Below are 20,177 nucleotides of genomic sequence, written 5' to 3'. Positions count from 1 at the left end.
AATGAACAGTATAGTGAAGGTAAATCAAGTGCTCTTATTACAGAGCAAACATGTGGAACTTATCACAAAATATCACTGAGGCCAAGAGTTTAGCTAACTTCGAAAAAGCATTAGTCAGCTGAGAACATCCACAACTACACTAGATAGGAATAAAAAAATTTCAGTTAGCTTGGAAAGGAAGGCAATTCCTAACTCAGGGAACTGGGAAGAAAATTCCCTTTGGGGTGGCTATTGCATGACTGCCCTCTTCAAGGTTTCATTAACTTTCCCTCTGAAGCATCTAATACTTACAAATGACAGTGACAGGATGCTGGATTAGATGGACCACTGGAATGATGACCATTAAAGCGGATTTTGATTCTAGTAGTAACCTTAGATATACCTTAGTCATTTATTATAAAGTTTTGCTGACTGCACATAGAGTGCATATTTCATTATATTTGATAATCAGCCTGAGTTGTGTGGTTACGATTAATGTAGGAATCTTGGCACAAGCCAAGAAGTTGAGAATTTTTAAAATGTCAACCTTAATTAGTTCAACACACCAATAAGAAAGCAGGAAGAAAACAGGGCTCTGATGCAGAGCAATTAACCACTGGAACAATTTACTACGAGTTGTGGTGGATTTACCATCATTCATCATTTTAAAATCATAATTGGATGTTTTTCTAAAGGATACGTTCTAGGAACCATTCTGGGGAAATTCTATGTCCTATGTTATGGAGGAGGTCAGACTAGATCATCACAATGGTCCTTTCTGGCCATGGAACCTCTGAATTACAACAAAAGTTACAAAGCCTCTTTTGTAGAAAACTGACACAGTCACAGGATTCTATGCCTCATGACTGGTTCCACTTGTCCCCTATTTGTTTTTAAAATAGAATACACATTTTGACCTATAGGAGTACTTAAGTTTGTGATCTACATACTTCAGCCATTTAATGGGGGGGAAAAATAAATAAAAAAACATATGGAAAAAGACATGGAATAGTCTAAAACTAGCCTAATATCCAGATTCGGAGATTTTAAAGTGAAAACAAATTTCCTCCTTCCACTTTCCTCCTCTCAAAACCAGTTTTAATGGAAATGATCAGACCCTTAACCGTAATAGAATACCTGTGCCATTATATCAATTCCACCCTTAAAAGTATATGAAAAATGATAGTGTCCTACAATAATAAAATAAGACTATGCTCAGGTACTATGGTAACAGGGGCCATATAAGAAAATATCAAGATTAGTATTACCACTTGCATGAAACAAATATTTTGGAGATAGACAAGGGGATGAAAGGCTTTTAATGCTTTTTCACATACCATTATCAGGAATAGGCTCCATGTCCCATGGGCTAAGCTTTTCAATTTCACCGTTGTCCCATCTGTTTAAACAACAAGGAAATTAACAAAAAAGTTAAATTATGTTAATATGTAAGTGTTTCTCTCCAAACAAATGTAAGGAATCTTTCCTTTGATTTTAAGCATAATGAAATTTGCAGTACAAATATATAGGAAGGACAGAGCAAACCAAGCTCTCTTAGAGGCAAAGCTACTGCAAACATAGTTTGGTTTAAAAGCTTAAAATTACAATAGCGCTCCTACTCCAGGCAATGCTTAACTGATCTCCTACTATATCAATGGGAACAGAAAGAAAATGTGTCTAACTTACAGACCAAGAACATTTCAAACAAAGTCAGTCAAAAGCACTCACCAGTCTGAAGCTTATGTCAGAAAATTTCACAATGTATTTAAAGTAAATAGAAGCAAGCAGCCAGGAAATATTGGAAGGTTTGAAGGAAAATTTGCAACAGCTCTGCTGGATAGTCAAAATTCTGACTCAGCAAAGCCAACAGCAATCAATCAGTTTAGCTACTTCTAAAACATTTACATAGCACCATAAATTCACACAGCACTTTACAAACAGATCATATATGTGCTGCTATAAAGAGTTTACAGTCTAAATAAAACAAATAAGATCAATGTACTAGTACACGAGAAGGACAGTGCAAATATTCCAGTCAATGGAGAAGGATTGTTTTAAGAAATGGAAATACAGAGGGATTTGGAGGAAGGTAGACCAAGAAATGGGGTGTTTGGTGGAGCACAAAGACTGTTGCGGTCATGGGGAGCAGCATGCTAATAGGTACAAAGTAAAGGGAAAAGAAGAAATAAAGTGATAGGATTGGAGGCAAAAGGGAGAAAAAGAGGAAGCAATAGTTAGTCTGGTTCACATCTAATAGTATATTCACTTGATAATTGAATATGAGAGACTGATTTAAATTCCTGTATAGATTTTTTTATGCTTTGAGTAGCAATGAAATAGCTAACGATGTTGATATTTAAATTACCATAGTTAGGTGTTGTAACCAATACCTATTTAGCTGATCAGGGCAATCTACACTTCTCAGAATTATTTTAAGCTGTCTGCAAACTCAAGCAGACATCATTGTTCAGTCTGCACTCTGTTTGCTGTTTGAAGGTTTACTTTGCAACCATAGAAACTATAGACTTCTTAGGGCTTGCTTACTCAGTTTTTGTATCAATTTAATTATATTGGTTTAGAAACCCCTAGTATGGATGCAATTACACCAGTGCACAAGTACATTTATCAATATAACGTATTTCAGTATAAGCTCTTTATATATCAGAATTATATTGGTTTAAAAACCAATGCCAGTAAAACAATACAGTTAAATTGGTATGAAAACTGTTTAGACCAGCCTTTGGGAAAAGCATGGTCTACTTATAGAACTTTCACCTGTTTTACATCTATGTGAATAATATGGAACTAACCTGTGATATTTATGAATACTGTATGCTGGTTTGGTTATTGGGATGGTATTTACTTTATGAATTTTTATTTTAAACTCAGCACTGTCTGGATTCAAGCATGAAGGGGAAGAAAGGCTCAACACAACCATCTATCAAAGAACACTTATAATTTAAGGGACAATGTCAAAGCTACTAGCTTTGGTGACTGACTGTCCAGTCTACAAAATTGGATTTAACCAAGTATGACTGAGGCCCTGCAAACACAAGGGAACAAAATTCAACAAGTATTAAAAGGATCTCGGGGGGGGGGGGGAGGCGGAGGGGGGAGGGAAGATATCAGACAGATGCAGGAACCAGTCAGGGCTGTCTGGAGAAGCCATGTCTGTCTAGGTCTGCATCATGGAATAGCAGGACTTCAGGTAAGATAGACATGCACATAGACTGTTTTAATATCCTTTTTTCTCCAAAGTTTTGCTTTGACTGCTAAAGAAACACTTTTGTTTTAAGACAGTTGTTTGGTCACAAGCTCCTGAAGGGAAGAATCACAGATTCTCAAACCCAGCAACACCTGTAGTTAACAATCTTTGATGCAAAGGGTACTGTAACTAGCTCCTGGTCCAAGAACGGGAAAATTGCAAAATTCCACCCCAAACACAGGTAAAGACACAAGGCTAAACACCTGAGTGGGGCATACTCAGAGATCACAAATGGACAGAGGTGCAGCTCACCCTATAATTGTAATGGTTTAACTGATTTAGTTACATCGCTGCAAAGTTAAGTTGGTATAAACCAGATGTAAACAGATTTTAAAAAGCGTCCACATGTAGGAGTTTGCACAAATTTAAAACTATTTAAACTGAAGCAAGTTTCTTAGCTTCCCAGATTCCGAACACAAGATCCCATGTCCAAAAAAGCCTGCTACTGACTTGCCAAGCTACCATGAGCTGGTCCAACTCATCCTATGGTGGTTTATAGAGGACAGGTATAGTCACACAGCAATTTCAGCCACTTTGATATTGCTGCATTTCTCCTCTGCTATTAACCTTTTGCAAGTAAGTGGTATTTCAAATGAACTGGGGGTCAGGAGAAAGCAGGGTTTCAAAGGCCCATAAAGAAATATAGGTAATTGCAGATCTATGGTGCCGATGGATATCATGGACCCTGCATTCTGTGCTCTGTCATCTTTAATGGATTGAAGGGTACACTAACCATATGTCAAATTATGGTGCTGTTGTGAGGCCCCACTAATTATTTGTGCATTATACATCGGTTGATACTACTGGCTACTAATCTGGTGTTTAGTCAAAGCAAAAAAGTAGCTTGTGGGCAGAGCTGGGGACAGAACCACCATTTCTCTGAACATTTTGACCCATTGTATCAATAATTTAGCTGACAGCAGAAAGAACAGGAAGTTTAGAGGAGCTGAAATAGCATGCAAAGATGATTAAATAAAAGGACAGCACTGCTGACAGAGCAGGAAATTTCCGTTATGGATAGAAGCACAGATTGCTTTTGAGTAGAAGAGGTGACATAAGATTTTTGTATGTAGCGCATGCAGGCGCACCCCTCCCCCTCCGCATAGCTGATTAACATGCATGCAGCTAGGTAAAGCAGAGCTTCCCAAACCTTACACTGTGGTAAGCTAGCACATATATTACAGATTTAACATAGTTGTAGTATGGAGAGAGAGGACAGAAATGAAGGCCAACAGCTGTAGATTCTTCTCACATATGTTGCAAATGTCACTAAATGAGAGACCAAAAAGCAGCTCCACACACTTGTCCTTCCCAAGAACAAGAACTATTACAATGATAAAGGAGGTTGACTAGACCATGACAAACATATTTTGGATTTTAAACTACAAGGGAATAGATATTAAAATTAAATACTTTGAGATGTACTTTGCTTCCAAAAATATTTTTATTTCCATATCTGCCACTCAGTAGGTTTGCACACTGCATACCATTTTACATATTAAAATTAAATTTAAGAATATATGAGCATATCTTAGTCAATTTTGTTCTGGATCCAATATTTGAATATTAATACATATAAAGCTGGCAAGATCTGGACAGAACAAATACAGAAACTAAACATTTCCATGTCCCAGTACAAACCGACAAATATTAAAATCCAAAATAAATCATTTCCATTGTGTTAGTTTGCACTACTGACGCTGTGTGTTTTTTTTGTTGTTTTTTTTTTTTAAGGCATCTTCCTTGGCTGTTCCATGGAGAAGATTCGGTAAGCCATAATATATAAGTTATTATATTATATATAGTAATATATAAGAGGTTCCTCTCTTTCACAAATATAAAATACAATTTGTATTTAGCAAGTTATGTTCATTAAGTTACTATTCATGAAAAATTACTGCATTTTGGTAATACATTCGAGACAGTTTGCTAATGGAGCTTTAGGTTTTCAACCAACAATCTTTTGTGCATTCTTACACCTCCAGCCCATCAATATAAGCCATGATTTATACTGTGTAAACAAACATTTTATAAGCCTCTGTACTTACTTAACACTGTAACACTGAAAGTGACTATCTGGATACTGTGGCTGATATGGCTCTTGACCCAACACTGTTCCAAACCACCAAGCATCATCAATAATGGATCTGAATCTATCAGCTGTAAGAGAAAGAACCATTTCCCCACTCATACATATTCTGGTAACCAAAAGTTTTTAATTATGCTTTTTTGTGAGGATGGAATTACTGGGGAGGAAACTATTGAATAGACTCAGACTTTAAGGTCAGAAGGGACCATCATGAACATCTAGTCTGACCTCCAATAGTATATTTTGGTTTAAAATTATAAGTATCTACGTCAAAAAACAGACACTAGATAAAAGAAAAATAACCCATTACACAAAGTAATGTACATTTTCACAGTAAGCTCTAAAATCCAAACATATACTAGCGTGTAAACAACAAGATGTTAATATATGTTTCAGTCTGGAAGGCATGCATCACTAAAGGTGCTGAGTATTTTATAATATATAAAAACTTGTATGACTTCAACCACAATGAGGCAAAGTCCTGAAAAAACAGATGAGCCTTAACACTATAAATTGAAGGCCAGACGCTGGCTCTAGCATACCAAAGGGTTTAGGAGGCAATGAACTCCATTTCATAGTCCAGGTCTCTCCATCAATATCTAATTCCAGCATGTTCAAATCTCTAGAAACTGTTTGCAAAAGGGTCTCAGCTGACCTCAAGTGCAACAGTGGAGCATCTGATGGTAGAGAGCTGTTGGAAGTCTCCGATAGTCAGGACACAAGCCACACAGCGGTTTTTAAATCAACGTCAACACAATGAATTGTACATAACATACTCAGAAGCTAGCCACAGTGGAAAATTTTTGTATTCTAAAACTGTATTGCCAGACACTTGGAAGGTGAAGACTTACAAGCTTGCCAATTCCTCTGCCGTGCTTCATCATAAAACTGACGCAATACAAGGAAGTCAATGACATCTGGCATGTCATGGTATCTAGATAAAAAATAAAATTAGCTTTCATTTGTGTGTCATATTATATTATGCTATGTTGTGTAGAGGAAAAAAGCTAAGGAATGCCTCTTTTAAAAAAATATGTTATCTAGCATATGCTTTCAGCAGAGAAACACATACTTGAGAGAAAATGATTTGTCTGAAAGTTTTCCAGTGGCATGGTCTATAAAGGCAAGCTTCAGGCAACACAGTGTAGGAGGACCAACTTCATATCGTATCCCAACAATTTTTACCAATTCTTGATCCTATAACAAACAAAAATGAAAGCAACAAATTCCATTAAGTTTCAGCCCTACACTAGAGACAATCTCTAGTTTAGTTTTATTACACAAAACATCTGAATAGTTTTAGCACTCAAAAGCCAATATTGTTAAATACTGTATGAGGTTTTATTGGGAGACAACCAAATCCTTACACAGAGTCTGTACCCTTTTTAAAATCAAGATTTATGTTTTTATTGCAGTGAAGTCCAGGCCTCCCATGGGCAATTTTGAAGGTTTCTTTGATGACTGAAGAAAGCTTTCTTCCTCCTTTACGTTGGTAGGAGGATATTAATGGGAAGTTGCATAGCTAAGTCCTCACTAGTTATATTTACACAAAGAATTTTAAATGCTAATGTAAACCATTAAACACATATTACCAGTATTGAACATGTAACAACTTCAATATATTCTTACCCTAAGGACCATTTTTCTCCATGGCTCCTTGTGGGGGTTTAGTTCATAAATATTATTTTTTCTGACTGCTTCAATATAAGCTTCATGACCTTGTCGAAAATATATTACCTGTAAAAATAAAAATCCACAAAAATTATTTACTTGAAACATTAAAGTACATATTTTTCTATTTTTAGTGCCAGTTGCTATGTTAACTTTTAGATAACCTAAAATTTTATAGCACTTTTTGATAAAAGCTCTCACCTCATCACCCATTTGGGGAACAAAAGGAGATTTTCGAAGTGCTGTGTCAGTTATCCAAACAGGAGGATGGTAGTCATATAACACATCTTCGTTTACTGGCTGTGTGGGAGTACTATTCTGCACATTCTGATAAACAGGATAGTTATACATTAGAATTATGTTCTTGGTGCAGTGTCATGAAAACTTGTCATCCAAGAATTTCTTCTAAAGTCTACACAAAGTTAATACCATGAAACAATCATCAGTTAAGCTTTATCCAGGACCTTAAGACCAAAAATCTCCTAAAGCCCACATTTTGGTACTCAAGTTTGGTATTTTGGTTCTTCCTATATTTGCAGTTCTTCCATTGTCATCATTAAGTATGTCAACCATAAAGTACTCTACTCCCAATAAACTTGTAGGGCACGGTTCTCTCAGAGCTGCATGGTAGTTCTTAACATGACTATCAAAAGACTTGTCTAATTTTTGAAACTACTATTCTAATGTACACTGTCTGGCAACTACTATTGAGATAGAGATATATAGATAGAGAGAGATCTCATTTTATTAAACAGAAAACCTTCAGACTATTTAGATGTGTACCAAGTGTAGCTTAAAGCAAAGAAATTCCAAGTTATTATATATCTGCCACTTCAAAACTAATATTCAGAATCAAAGGTGATTATATAATCAAAATAATTCTTTGAGAAAAACACACTTACATACATTTTATATTGTATGATGACATACATTTGAAAGGCACTCTGTTTTACCACCAGTCCCCTGGCTACAAGAGTTGCAGAATTACCTGAAGCGCTCAAAGATTCTCGTTCTCCACATTACAGAACGCTATTTTCCATCACTTTAGAATTTACCAAGGAATTCAGGGTAAAATTCCCCCCTGTGCAGAGGCCAGAACAAGGCCTATAAACCATTTAATACTTGTGCTGTTTTGAAGACTTAAGTTATTTAAATGAATGATTATTTACACTCCTTTGGTGATAGGGCTGAAGTTCTAACCAGTTATTTTCTTTAATTTATTTAAAAAGTTTTCTCATCCTAATCATCAGTATGGTGAACCATCTAATGTTTGACTAGGAGAATGTGACTTCACTTTGGATGCAGAATTTGCCCTGGTTATTCTAGGCCTATTGAATTACTATACTGCACTTTATGTAAGGCATACCTTGACAAGATTCAGAAAGTGAAGCTGGTGCAGAATGCAATCACTTGTCTATTAAGCAGTACATCATGCAGACAGCACATTACATCAGTTCTTATCTGCCTTTACTGGCTGCGAGTAAGTTTCCAGAGAGCTTAAAGTGTTGGTTTTAAACAATAAAGCTTTAAATGGTTTGGGAACTGGTTACCAGGGAAGACACATCTGCCCTCAAATGTAATATACTATGACAACTGTAATCAGTGGAGATGCCAGAGTTGGAGTCCCCTCAATTTAAAATAAAGACATTTTGTAGAAGAACCAAATTCCATAGTCACAGCTCTCCCGAATCCAGATTTCTGGCGTTCTAGGCATCTGACTTCTCGAATGGGCACTGAGAAACAGGGGCAGGCTTATAAGAGTGGATCAGCTAGATATGGAAAGGTTTGTGTTGAGGATACTAAATGGCAGTTCAATTAATTTGTTTTTAGACGTTTTTGTATCAAAGACTGTTTTAAAATTCAGAAAAGCACCAAGAGTGTTCTAAAATCTAAACAAATAAAACCCTTAAGTATCTGCATTCCTTGCTTTTGTATTCAAAGATGCTATAAAAGTGGTAAAGGGTAAGAAAAGCCATGTGTTTGGACCTCATAAGAGTGAGGAGGCTTTAGTTACTTGTTGTAAAGCAAAGTCCATAAAATTTAATTAGACGATGTAATGTTGTGTGTGTGTGTGTGTGGGGGGGGGTGTTGAAAAGGGGAAGGAGCAACCAGAGTTAGTAATATCATAAATACCTCTGCCTAATACGGAGGTAACGTATACAAACTCCATAAATTCCCAGGTGCAAGATTTAAAATGTAAAAAGAGATATCGATCAAGAATTAAGTGAACAGAAGGAATTAACTGTATAATACCTCTTCCTGCTTTTTCGGTTTGGGTTTTTTCCTTCTTTTTCTTCTCCTCTTTGGAGGAGAAGATTTCTCTGCTGATACTTCATCTTCTGAAGTACTACAATATCTGATAGCTTTGCGTCGAGATGTTCGCACAGGAGGTTTGAGATTTATTCCTGCATCAGCTATCCAGTCAGAATATCTACTTGAAGAGTCACTGTTCATGGGGAAAATAATGGAAACAAATGGAATTTAGATATTCAAACAGCTGACAACTAGTTAAGAATGTTAAATGAATTATAACAATATTTGTAGGTGTAAAGTTCCTTTTCCACTGTCCTGATCTTCAGTGGTTTTGGAGGTTGTCAGGAGTAGTACAGGAAGATTTAATTGCTGTGATACATTTCTAATTCCTTCACTTTGGCTAGCAGTTTTAACTTATGGCACTAATTCTTCAGTCACTAGAATGCAACTATGACATTTTTGTCCTTATAGAAATTCTGTACAACATTTAATGTGTTCCTTTACTGTATTTCAGAAGCAGGATTCCAATAAATAGGAACATCCTGCCTACTCACAGGCAGCAGAAGATACATACTTTCAGACATCTCTATTTCATTGAGGGTTTAAAAAAAACAAAAACTTCCCTTTTCTAAAAGCCATTCTAATCATAGCTTATTATTGTTAGACAGGATTCCAACAAAAACAGCTGTAACTTGGCATGGACAGTCATCCCTGAGGATGAGAACAGTTTTGAAAAAATTGTGTTTGATTTAACAAACTCTGAGAATCAGAATATGCCACACTAAATATACGCAAATTTTTATTAAGCTTATAGGCACAGACTAAGATATGCAGTGCACATTGTGTGCAGCTAATTAAGTGCATGCTTTTGAAGACAAGTCTGCTGATATAAAAACATTTATAATTGTTAAACTATGGATTTCACCATGGCTTAGAAATCAGGCCAATTTAGAAGTTTGGATTAGTACTTTTAATAGTAAAAAGAAAAATATGATGCAGCCGTGTATTCCAAGAAGATCTGTGTGCACACTGGAGCCAGAGTCTTTTGCCTGGCAATACCTGTAGGAGGGGTGGCGCTTGTGCCTCGTGCCTGTAGTCCCTTCCTTGGCTATCTGACGCAGCACCGCTCTGACCCCTGCTCAGTTCCTTTACACCGAAAGCCCAGGAAAAGACTCCAATGCAGAGGGGACGGAGGGTGCGTCGTGGAATACAAGTCTGCCTCTCATCTCAAAGAACCATAGTTACAGCAAGTAACTGTTTCTTCTTCTTCGCGTAGATGCAGACACGAATTCCAGGTAGGTGACTAGGAAGTAGTACCTCCATCCAGAGGCGGAGCTCAGTCTACCAGAACAAGGATCGCAAGACCACTCTTCCAACATTATCGTCTGCTCTGGAAGAAATGGTCATTGCGTAAAGGTCCACAAATGTATGCATGGACGACCATGTGGCTGCCCTACAAATGTCCAATATAGACATGTCATTTGGGAATGTCACTGATGTTGCCGGTCTCTGATCGAATGTCCCCATACCAGCTTTGGAGGCGTGGCCAATGCTATCTAATATGCACTCTTAATGCAAGACAAAGCCATCTAGAGATGGTCTGCTCAAAGACAGCTTGTCCTTTCATGCGGTCGCTACATGTTACTAACAGGCAAGGCGAAGCCCGAAACTGTTCAGTCCTGTTCAGATGGAAAGATACACAGCATCTAACGTCAAGGATATGGAGGCGTTGTTCCTACGTGGAAGAATGCAGCTTAGGGAAAAATAAATCGCTTGGTTCAAATGAAACAGAGATCACCTTGGATACAAACTTTGGGAGTGGCTGAAGCATAACCATGTCCCTGAAGAACTGCACGTAAGGAGGCCCAGCCATCAGGGCCTGCAACTAACGCCCTCCTGACAGAGGTAATGGCAATCGAGAATGCAGTTTTCTGACACAGAACAGGCAGCAGACAGGAAGCAAGGGGCTCGAATGGAGGCCCCATTAGAGCGGCTAAAACAGAGTTCAGGTCCCAGAAGGGATCTGGTTCTCAGACTAGAGGATGCAGGTGGAAAAGCCCTTTCAGAGATCGTGTCACCTTGGCACAGGAGAAAACCAATTTCCCTTGGATAGGTGGATGAAACACTGATATTGCTGCTAAGTGCATTCTCAGAGAGCTGAGTGCTAAGCCCAATTCCTGATAGTATAACAGGTACTCCAAGATGTCCTGGATGGAAGCCTCTGCTGGATGGGTCCCCATGGGCCTAGTACCACATAGAAAACCTCTTCCATTTCGCCAGGTAGGGCGTTCTAGTAGAAAGTGTCCACTGTTAAGTAGGACCTGTTGAATGGCCTCCCAGCAACACCCGTCTTCTTCATTCAGCCATGCAGCAGCCATGCCATAAGGTGCAAGGAGCTGATCACTGAATGCAGGGTAGACGTAGTCCTTTGTGAGGAGGTTGGGAAGGAGAGGAAGCAGCATGGGAGGCTAAACTGACAGATCGAAGAGATCTGAGAACCAATGCTGCCTCAGTCATGCCAGGGCAACGAGGATGAGTCTGGCTCAATTCACCTTCAGCTTAGTAATGACCTGGGGAAGGACCAGGATAGCAGGGGGATGCATACAGCAGAGTAGACTTCCAGCTGCAGTGGAAAGCATCAGAGGGGGAGGCTAGGATGAGTCCCTCTGAAGAGAAGAATAGGCACCACTTTCTGTTTTCCCTCATCACAAAGAGGTCAATTGTCGGAATGCCCCATGTTGTGAACATCATCTGAAGGACTTCCATCTTTAGGGACCACTCATGGTTGGGAAGAAAACCCTGCTGAGATGATCGGCAAGACACTTCTTGACCCCCTGGTAAGTGATGTCTTTTCGATACAGAACTGCCACATGTTGATCTCCTCCAGGCAGAATGATCTGGAGTGAGCTCCCCCTTATCTGCTCATATAATACATTGTGGTGGTACTGTCCTTAAGTATGTGACCACTGAATGCCTGATCTGGTCTTGGAAGGCATAACACAGATTGTTGATGGCCCAAAGCTCCAACACACTAATATGGAGTAAGGCCTCCTGTTCTGACCACAGATCCTGCAACCGCGAGTCCAGACGTGCTCCCCAGCCCAGAAGGGATGCGACAGTAACCAGTGACTTGGGTCAGAGAAGGCTGAGAGAAGGGGATCTCTTGCCCACATTACACGGAGATTCCTACCAGAGCAAGGACTGCAGGACTGATGGAGGAAGGTGAACCAACCTGCCTAGAGAATGCAGGGCAGGACAGTAAACCATCCTGAGCCACATCTGAAGAGAATGAAGAGATAACCTGGTACGGTGGACTATGTGCGGACATGTGGCTCAACAGGTTCAGGCACACATGGACGTTTGTTATTGCAAACTGAGGTACAGCTGGTGAATCATCTGAAAGCAGTTGGTTGGCAGAAACGCCCTTGGCCTCATGGAATCTAACAGGGCCCCAATGAACTATTTGCTGAGTGGGAGTGGAGATCAACTTCATGGTGTTTAGACTGAGACCCAAATGGTCGAGTAAGCATAGTGTGGTGTCAGTGTGAGCAAAAACGTCCTCTCTGGAGCTGCCTTCAGCAACCAGTCATCAAGATAGGGGAAGATATGGATTCTCTTCCTCCTGAGATATGCCATGACCGCTGCCATGCATTTGGTGAAAACCCAGAGGGCAGAAGGAAGCCCAGACAGGAGAACTATGTACGGAAAGTAGCAGTCTCCTACCATTAAGCGAAGATACTAACTCAGCAGAATGGCCATATGGAAGTAGGCAAAGTCCACAGCAGTGAACCAGTCATTCTGAGACAAAGCAGGGAGGATAACTGATAGAGTGATCACACAGAACTTTACGTGCTTGATTTATTGAGTTCACGGAGGTCAAGGACAGGCCTCACCCCATTCTCACAGAACCTCCTCCACCACTGCCAATGCTATCAGAGAGCTGACATGCTTGAAGAGCACCATCTCGTGAGAGGGGAACCTAAAGAGGGATGGAGAGGGGGTGTGGAGACTGGATGGCGTAATCTGATCTGACAGTGTGTAGGACACAGTAGTCAGACATTATCGAGACCCAGGCATTGTAAAAGCAGGACAGCCTGTCTGCAAAGGAATGGGTGGACAAGGGAGAAAGAACAACAACTGGCACAGGGCTCTAGACCAACAAGTTAAAATGGGTGCTTAGCAGATGTCGAAGGAGGGTGTGAAGAACGACCAGGCCCCGAGCTCGAGTGCTTCCCCTTGTGAGACTTATCCCTCCTCCTGGGGCAGGCTTACTGTCTTGGGGGGAAGGGGTGCTGTGGCCTGTATGGCTGCAGTTGCTAAGCCCTGTAACAGTGTCTCTGCACAGGTAGCATATATACCCCCAACAACCTTAAGGTAGCCCATGAATCCTTAAAGGAATGCAGGATTTCATCAGTCTTGTCCAAAAACAAGGTCTTATCATTGAACAGCAAAGTCCTCAATAGCTTGCTCGACATACAGTGTAATTCCTGAGTTCTGGAGCCAGGAAGCCCTCCTCATAGTAATTTTCTGAGGCCATCGCCCTGACAAAGTGTCCATCACATGAAGGGCAGAGTGCATTGACTTTTGTGACTAAGCAGCCCTCTGCAACAAAACACCCAAAATTCATCCAGGAAGCCTTGGGCAACTGCTCCTTAAATTTGGCCATAGCTGACCAATTGAGGAAGTCATATTTGGCCAGCAGGACTCGCTGGCTCGCGATCCTCATCTGCAGTGATGATGAGAGGTATATCTTCCTGCCTAGAAGACCTAGGCACTTTTGAGTTTCTATCCTTGGAGGACGACGACTTGAATCTGCTCTGCTGAGTCCTGTCATTCATTGCTGTGACCACCAGGGAGTTCAGAGCCAGATTACAGGAATATAAGGGGTTTTATTCCTGTATCGGCACAAAATAGCTCTTCTCCAACCGCTTGGCCACCAGCGATACCGAGGAGTGCCTCGTTAATAGGGAAGGCCACTCTCCCAGGGACAGAGGACTGGAAAATGTCCACAAGTTTATGGGTACTCTCCTGGAGAAACTCCACCCGAATACCCAGTGACAAGGCCACCTGACATAATAGGTCCTGGTATGCCCTGAAGTCCTCTGGGTGGAAGGGGAAGATGAACCAGGCAAAACCGTACCATCCAGGGACAAGGATGAGGCTGCTGGCTGGACTACCAGCAGATCCTGCTCCTGGTGCAGTGTCTCCGGATGAGGAAATTCTGGCTGCTCCATGGGATGGGAAACCGCAGGCATCTGGACTTGTGGCTGGTCCACAGCCCCTAATGCTGCATCAGCAGGGGATCTCACTTTGACTTTGACAACAAGCAAGACCTCCAGGAGCAAACGGCTTGTCCCAAGGTGGCCACTGGTATGGGTAAGGAATTGGTGGCCAGTAGGCGCCAGGCCTTGAGGTGCATACCAACTTTGGTAGCCGTACTGGTCCACCAGTGGCTTCCAGACTTCTTCAGGTGACGTGGAGTGGGAGGGCGAGAAACCTGATTCTGAAGCATAGGAGTCCCAAGACCTAGGAGATGTGGGAGGGGAGATTCCACTGGGCGATCCGACTCATCTGTGGCCCAGAACAAGGTCAAGATAGGCGCCCCCAATGTAGTCTGCAACACTAGTGCTGAAAAGACTGATGGAGCAGGCAGGGTCTGTCTTGGTGCAAACAACAGTACTGGAGCACCCGGGTGCGTTGACATCAAGCGCGGCGACAGCCTCCATGGAACCATCTGTGGTAGAATCATAGAATATCATAGAATATCAGGGTTGGAAGGGACCTCAGGAGGTCATCTAGTCCAACCCCCTGCTCAAAGCAGGACCAATCCCCAATTTTTGCCCCAGATCCCTAAATGGCCCCCTCAAGGATTGAACTCACAACACTAGGTTTAGCAGGCCAATACTCAAACCACTGAGCTATCCCTCCCCCCAAGCCTACAGCACCCACTATTCTCAGGTCTCCCATCCAAGTACTAACCAGGCCCAACCCTGCTTAGCTTCCGAGATCAGACAAGATCGGGTGTGTTCAGGGTGGTGTTGATTGTGTCGGTGCAGAGGATGGCCTCAGTACCGAAGACCCTTGTACTGTCTCTGGTACCATGTCCATACCAAGCCCCAGAATGAGAGCTTTGTGGTTCAGTGCCAAGACTTCAGCGGCACACTCCAACTGAAGGGCCATCATGGGTGTCAGCCCTGAAGTCTTGAACCTGCAGCGAGGATGGTACCAAAAGGCAAAGTAATTCTGCCGCAGCCTGGTATGTCAACACCACTAAGACTGTCAGTACCAGCACTGTTCTCATCGGTACCAGCCTCAACAGATGTCTGAGCCAAACTTGATGGTACGAGGTGTCTGCCCTCCGCTCCCCTCCACAGATGGTGCGTCAGAAGCTTCAGTACTGGGTCAGGCTCATGGACTGCTCAAGCTGGTGCTATTTAAGGCAAAGGTCCCGTGCCACGTAAGTCCTCTTTTTGAATGATCTGCAGATCAAACAGTTCTCCTTAAGATGGGCTTCGCCAAGGCAGAGCAAGCACCACGTGTAGGGGTCGCTATTAGGAATCACCACTCCCCACAAAGGGCAATGCTTGAACCCAGGTGAGGGCATCACTGGGGAGCACTGCCACTAACACTGTGCTATATACTGTAACTTTTAACTAACACTACTATTAATTATATACAGTAAACAACTAATTGCAAGGTTGTGAAGCGAGAACCACACAGAGCTCCGACTTCAGCTGTCAAGCAGTGAGTAGGAAACAGAGTGGCCAGGGCGGCGCTACCTCATAAAGCCAAGGGACGGTCTAAAAGCATGAGCACTGCCATTTTACTAGGAATATACGGCTGCATCTTCTCAAAGAACTTAATGTTGGTAAACTCTGGGATCACTACGTCTTCTGCACTGGCACAGAAACATGTACATAGCTTAAAATAGCCATTAGCCAAATCATGCCTATAAATTCTTAAAGGACACAGTTATAGGACGTTAAAAGGTGAAACTTGCCTGTGCTTTCCCTTGTTTATTAGCCCTACTACTGGGGAAATCTTCCAACTTTTTCCTTTACAAGCCTATGAAATTAAATGTAAAGGACTCACTATTCACAGATCCTTAATGTGCACTGAAGACTCACACCAGGAAACAAAAATTCTGCATTTCTCATATTAAAACAATACAGGTCACCGCACATTCTTACATTCATAAACTGTATTTGAGAAAGAGTGGTATCAGACTACTTAACTTTTGTATTTGCTGATTTCTAAATACTTAATTTATCTTATGCACTTCTTATGATAAATTGGAGAACCAGCCTGAATTCAAACAAGACGAAATTCAAACAAGACAAATGCAAAGTACTTCACTTAGGAAGGATAAAATCAAATACACAACTACAAAATGGGGAATAACTGGCTTGGTGGTAGTACTGTTGAAGAGGATCTGGGGCCTATAGTGAATCACAATTTGAATATGAGTCAACGTGATGCAGTTGTGAAAAAGGTTAATATTCTCAGGTGTATTAAAAGCATGTTGTATGTAAGTCTGGGAAGGTAACCGTCCCACTCTATTTGGCACTGGTGAGGTCTCGGCTGGAGTACAGTGTCCATACTTTTGGAAAGATGTGGACAAACTGGAGAGAGTCCAGAGGAAAGCAACAAAAATAAGTAGTTTAGAAAACCTGAGCTATGGGGAAAGGTTAAAAAACTGGCCATGTTTAGTTTTGAGAAGACGGGGGGGTGGGGTGGGGGGGGAGGAGAGACACGACACGACATAAGTCTTTAAATATTTAATGGCTGTTATACAGAGGAGCGATCAATTGTTCTCTATGACCAATGAAGTTAGGACAAGTAGTAATGGGCTTAATCTACAGCAAGGGAGATTAGGTTAGATATTAGGAACAACTTTTTAACTATAAGGGTCATTAAGCTCTGGAATAGATTTCCAAGGGAGGCTGTGGAATCCCCTAAAACCAGAGGTTTTAAAGAACAGATTGGACAAACACCTGTCAGTGATGGTAGAGGTTTACTCGGTTCTGCCTCAGTGCAGGGGGCTGGACTTGATTTCTCGAGGTCCCTTCCAGTCCTAAATTTCTATGACGGATAATAAAAATCACTGTGGTAATCCAAACATCAACTTTTTAACTTTAATGTTGCCTTAACAAGATATTTGTATTTGGCATGCACAAAATGTGGCTTCACTTTTTTTAAAAAAAATCTCAGTAAGAGTAAAGAAGTGAATATTGGTGAGGTTTTTTGTTTAACACACACACACAGGTCCCTTGACTCACCATCTTCCTTGATTGCTGGTAAAAAGCCCCTAATCCCAGTGCGTTTTCAAAGAATGGATTTCTTCAAGTAGCCTAATCATGCTAGATCTTTATATGGGAGATTTTAATCTACATTTGTGTTAGACATTCAAAAACAAAATTTGACAACATTCAGAAGAGACTTAAGTGAGAAAGTAGAAATATTTTTTTACCTAGAACTGTTACTGTTGCTTTTCTTGTCACTTTTCCATTCTTCCTCCTCATCAGAAGAATCCAAACAGTCACTTTCTTCTGCTTCCTGGATTTAAAAAAAAGTTTAGTTGACTATCAATCTTAATTTTTTTTTTTGCAGTGCATATTGTAAGTTTTATATTGTTTTAAACACTAAGATCTCCTTAGTACGTTAAAAAATAACAGATTATTAAAAATAGTGAAGTAAAGTTCTTTAATTTCTATTTGAGCTGACTTCCTCAACAATAATACAAACTAGCACTGCACATTAAATTATTCAACATGGGTAGACTGCACAGAAACACAGGGGCCGTAAGAACTGTTACAGCTGTTTCCAAGGCTACAACAGCCCACCTCCCAGTGGTAGCCTCACTGTTTTGCCTAGGAATACTGTAGAATTCTTTGACTGCACACGCTTTGCAAGATTTTAATACTCATTCTGAAATATAATTTGCAATATCTTAGACTCTTGATGTCCTCACAAAGTCAATGTATGACAGAATTTGGCTCACTTACCATGCAAAAGAAGGATTTAACATGGTAGAGGAAGGGGATTCACAAATGAAAAAATACCATGCCCCTCCTCCCCATAAAAACAGAAGAATTCTAACTTCTCTAAATTTGTTTTTCCTTAAATATTTCATACAAAATGGGCATGGTGATTTTGTAGATTTTCAGCATATTGATTGGCCTTATAGTCAGTAATTTTTTGAAGTAAAGCAGTGTATATTTAAATACAAAATGGATTACATAGAACGTAAAATATCCCGCGATATACTGCAAAAGTTTTAACATTTCCTGCAGTTTTTGCCCATGTGAATTTCAGATTCCTAGGAGCAATAGGCCATTGTGAAGTTAAGGTTTTTTTTGAAAAAGTTAAGGCTTTTTTTGAAAATAGACCTAGTAACTGCGTATCAGCATGAGGGCTATCAGAGCTGGTCATGACTCAGGTTGTATCCTACAGCATACTGCACGAAACATATGTTAAAAGAAAATTGTTAAGGTTGCATTGTTAAGGTTGCATAGTCAAGAACTCAGAGTTAAGAAATGCCAGAATTAAGGTTGCCTGTGCATTCAACTGCCTTAACCACGATACTGTCCTCTACTCCTGCAACCCTGTCTCATTCACTATACACTTTTTGACTTGCAATAGATGAAGCAGGGTTCCTACAGACAACAGTCTCTTCACTACACGACCCTGACTCAACCCTATAGCATAGCTACCAGTCTCTCCCCCTGGCTTCAACTACCATATTTCCCAGCCCCAGTTCTTCAATCCCCAAGTCCAGCTCTTGTTCCCTCTGCATTTGAAGGGAAACACTGAAAGGCACAAGAGAGTCTCACTGCTTTCTGTTCCTGTGCCCACCACTACCGCAGCCAAGAGCAGCGCTTATAGGGAAACTCCTGCTCAACCCCTGCCCAACACAGACAGAATCTCTGGAGAATTTAGCTGCCAAAACTCACTACTGAGCATATGCAAACGTACTTTTTACCAAAGAATTATAAATTTGGATAAATTTGGGCAGTTTTTCCACAGAACAACAAAAGACATCTGAAACTAGGGTGTAGCCAATGCCAAATTTCAAATCCCTACTACAAAAGCATAAAGGCACTAGAGCTTCTCAATGAAACAATTGTAAGGGTGGGTTTTTTTTTTTTAAAAAAAAAACAATAGAAAAAAATCTCTTCCTTGGAAATGGGTAAGCTATTTTTGCTGAAATTTTCAGAAGTGTTCAACCTGAGGCAGATGACTGGCATGGAAAATAGCAGCCCAAACAGACAGTTTGCAACAGTACTTTTAAACAAGCAAAAGCAAGGTTTTATAACTGAAGTGTTGGGCAACCTAGAGCACTAGTAATATCTGTTGACAGTTAGCATATTAAAGAAATATTTGTTTTTGTAAAAACAGGGATGCATGCATTTTCTGCAACAGAAATCTGACATTTTATGAAACGTTCACAATACTTTCCACTAATTCCAGGTACTAAATTAAAGAATTTGGAAAAGCACTTACCTGGTTTATAAAGCCAAAACAGTCATCCCTTTCCTCATCAGATGAATCAAGTTGTTCTGTGTTATTCCGTGTTCGATAACTTGGATATTTACGCCTATGCAGTCTACGCTTGGATTGTATCAGTGAAGCTTCAGAGTCACTCTAATATATACAGAAGTAAAAAGTAAGGCATTACAGATAAAGATACAATGCTGAATTAATGCAATCCAATTTTTGCATAAATAGATAAGTTAAATATAGCTTTACAGTATGAAAATAAGCTTAATTGTATAGACTTGTAACAAATATTGTGAACATACAAGAATGCAAAGAGTATCTATTCTTGAAGAGCTGAGGTCTACAAGCTATTCAGAGTTCCCACTTTTTGCTTAAATGTGGTATACCTTACAGTAGTGTCAAAATCGTAACTCCTAATGC

The 20,177-nt window shown here is 40.4% G+C and overlaps 1 protein-coding gene across 3 annotated transcripts in view; it reads right to left on the bottom strand.

Moving 5' to 3' along the window:
• BRWD1 (bromodomain and WD repeat domain containing 1) overlaps positions 1-20,177 on the bottom strand; it is a 109,488-nt gene that overhangs the window by 47,537 nt on the left and 41,774 nt on the right. For all 3 annotated transcript variants that reach the window (XR_014714419.1, XM_084651259.1, XM_084651260.1), the window contains exons 21-29: positions 19,761-19,901; positions 17,728-17,813; positions 9,258-9,450; positions 7,206-7,331; positions 6,963-7,070; positions 6,406-6,530; positions 6,185-6,267; positions 5,293-5,404; positions 1,317-1,378 (exon numbers count right to left, since the gene is read on the bottom strand). Coding sequence is in view for 2 of the 3 variants with exons in the window: in XM_084651259.1 (XP_084507385.1) it covers positions 1,317-1,378; positions 5,293-5,404; positions 6,185-6,267; positions 6,406-6,530; positions 6,963-7,070; positions 7,206-7,331; positions 9,258-9,450; positions 17,728-17,813; positions 19,761-19,901 (1,036 nt within the window). In the remaining variant the exon portion in view is untranslated. The remainder of the gene's footprint in view (positions 1-1,316; positions 1,379-5,292; positions 5,405-6,184; positions 6,268-6,405; positions 6,531-6,962; positions 7,071-7,205; positions 7,332-9,257; positions 9,451-17,727; positions 17,814-19,760; positions 19,902-20,177) is intronic.

The sequence above is a fragment of the Lepidochelys olivacea genome (assembly GCF_965140295.1).
Source record: "Lepidochelys olivacea isolate rLepOli2 genome assembly, chromosome: 1".
NCBI classification, from domain to species: Eukaryota; Metazoa; Chordata; order Testudines; family Cheloniidae; genus Lepidochelys; species Lepidochelys olivacea.
Note: the sequence above shows the minus strand (reverse complement) of the source record. Positions and strands in the feature narration are given on the sequence as shown.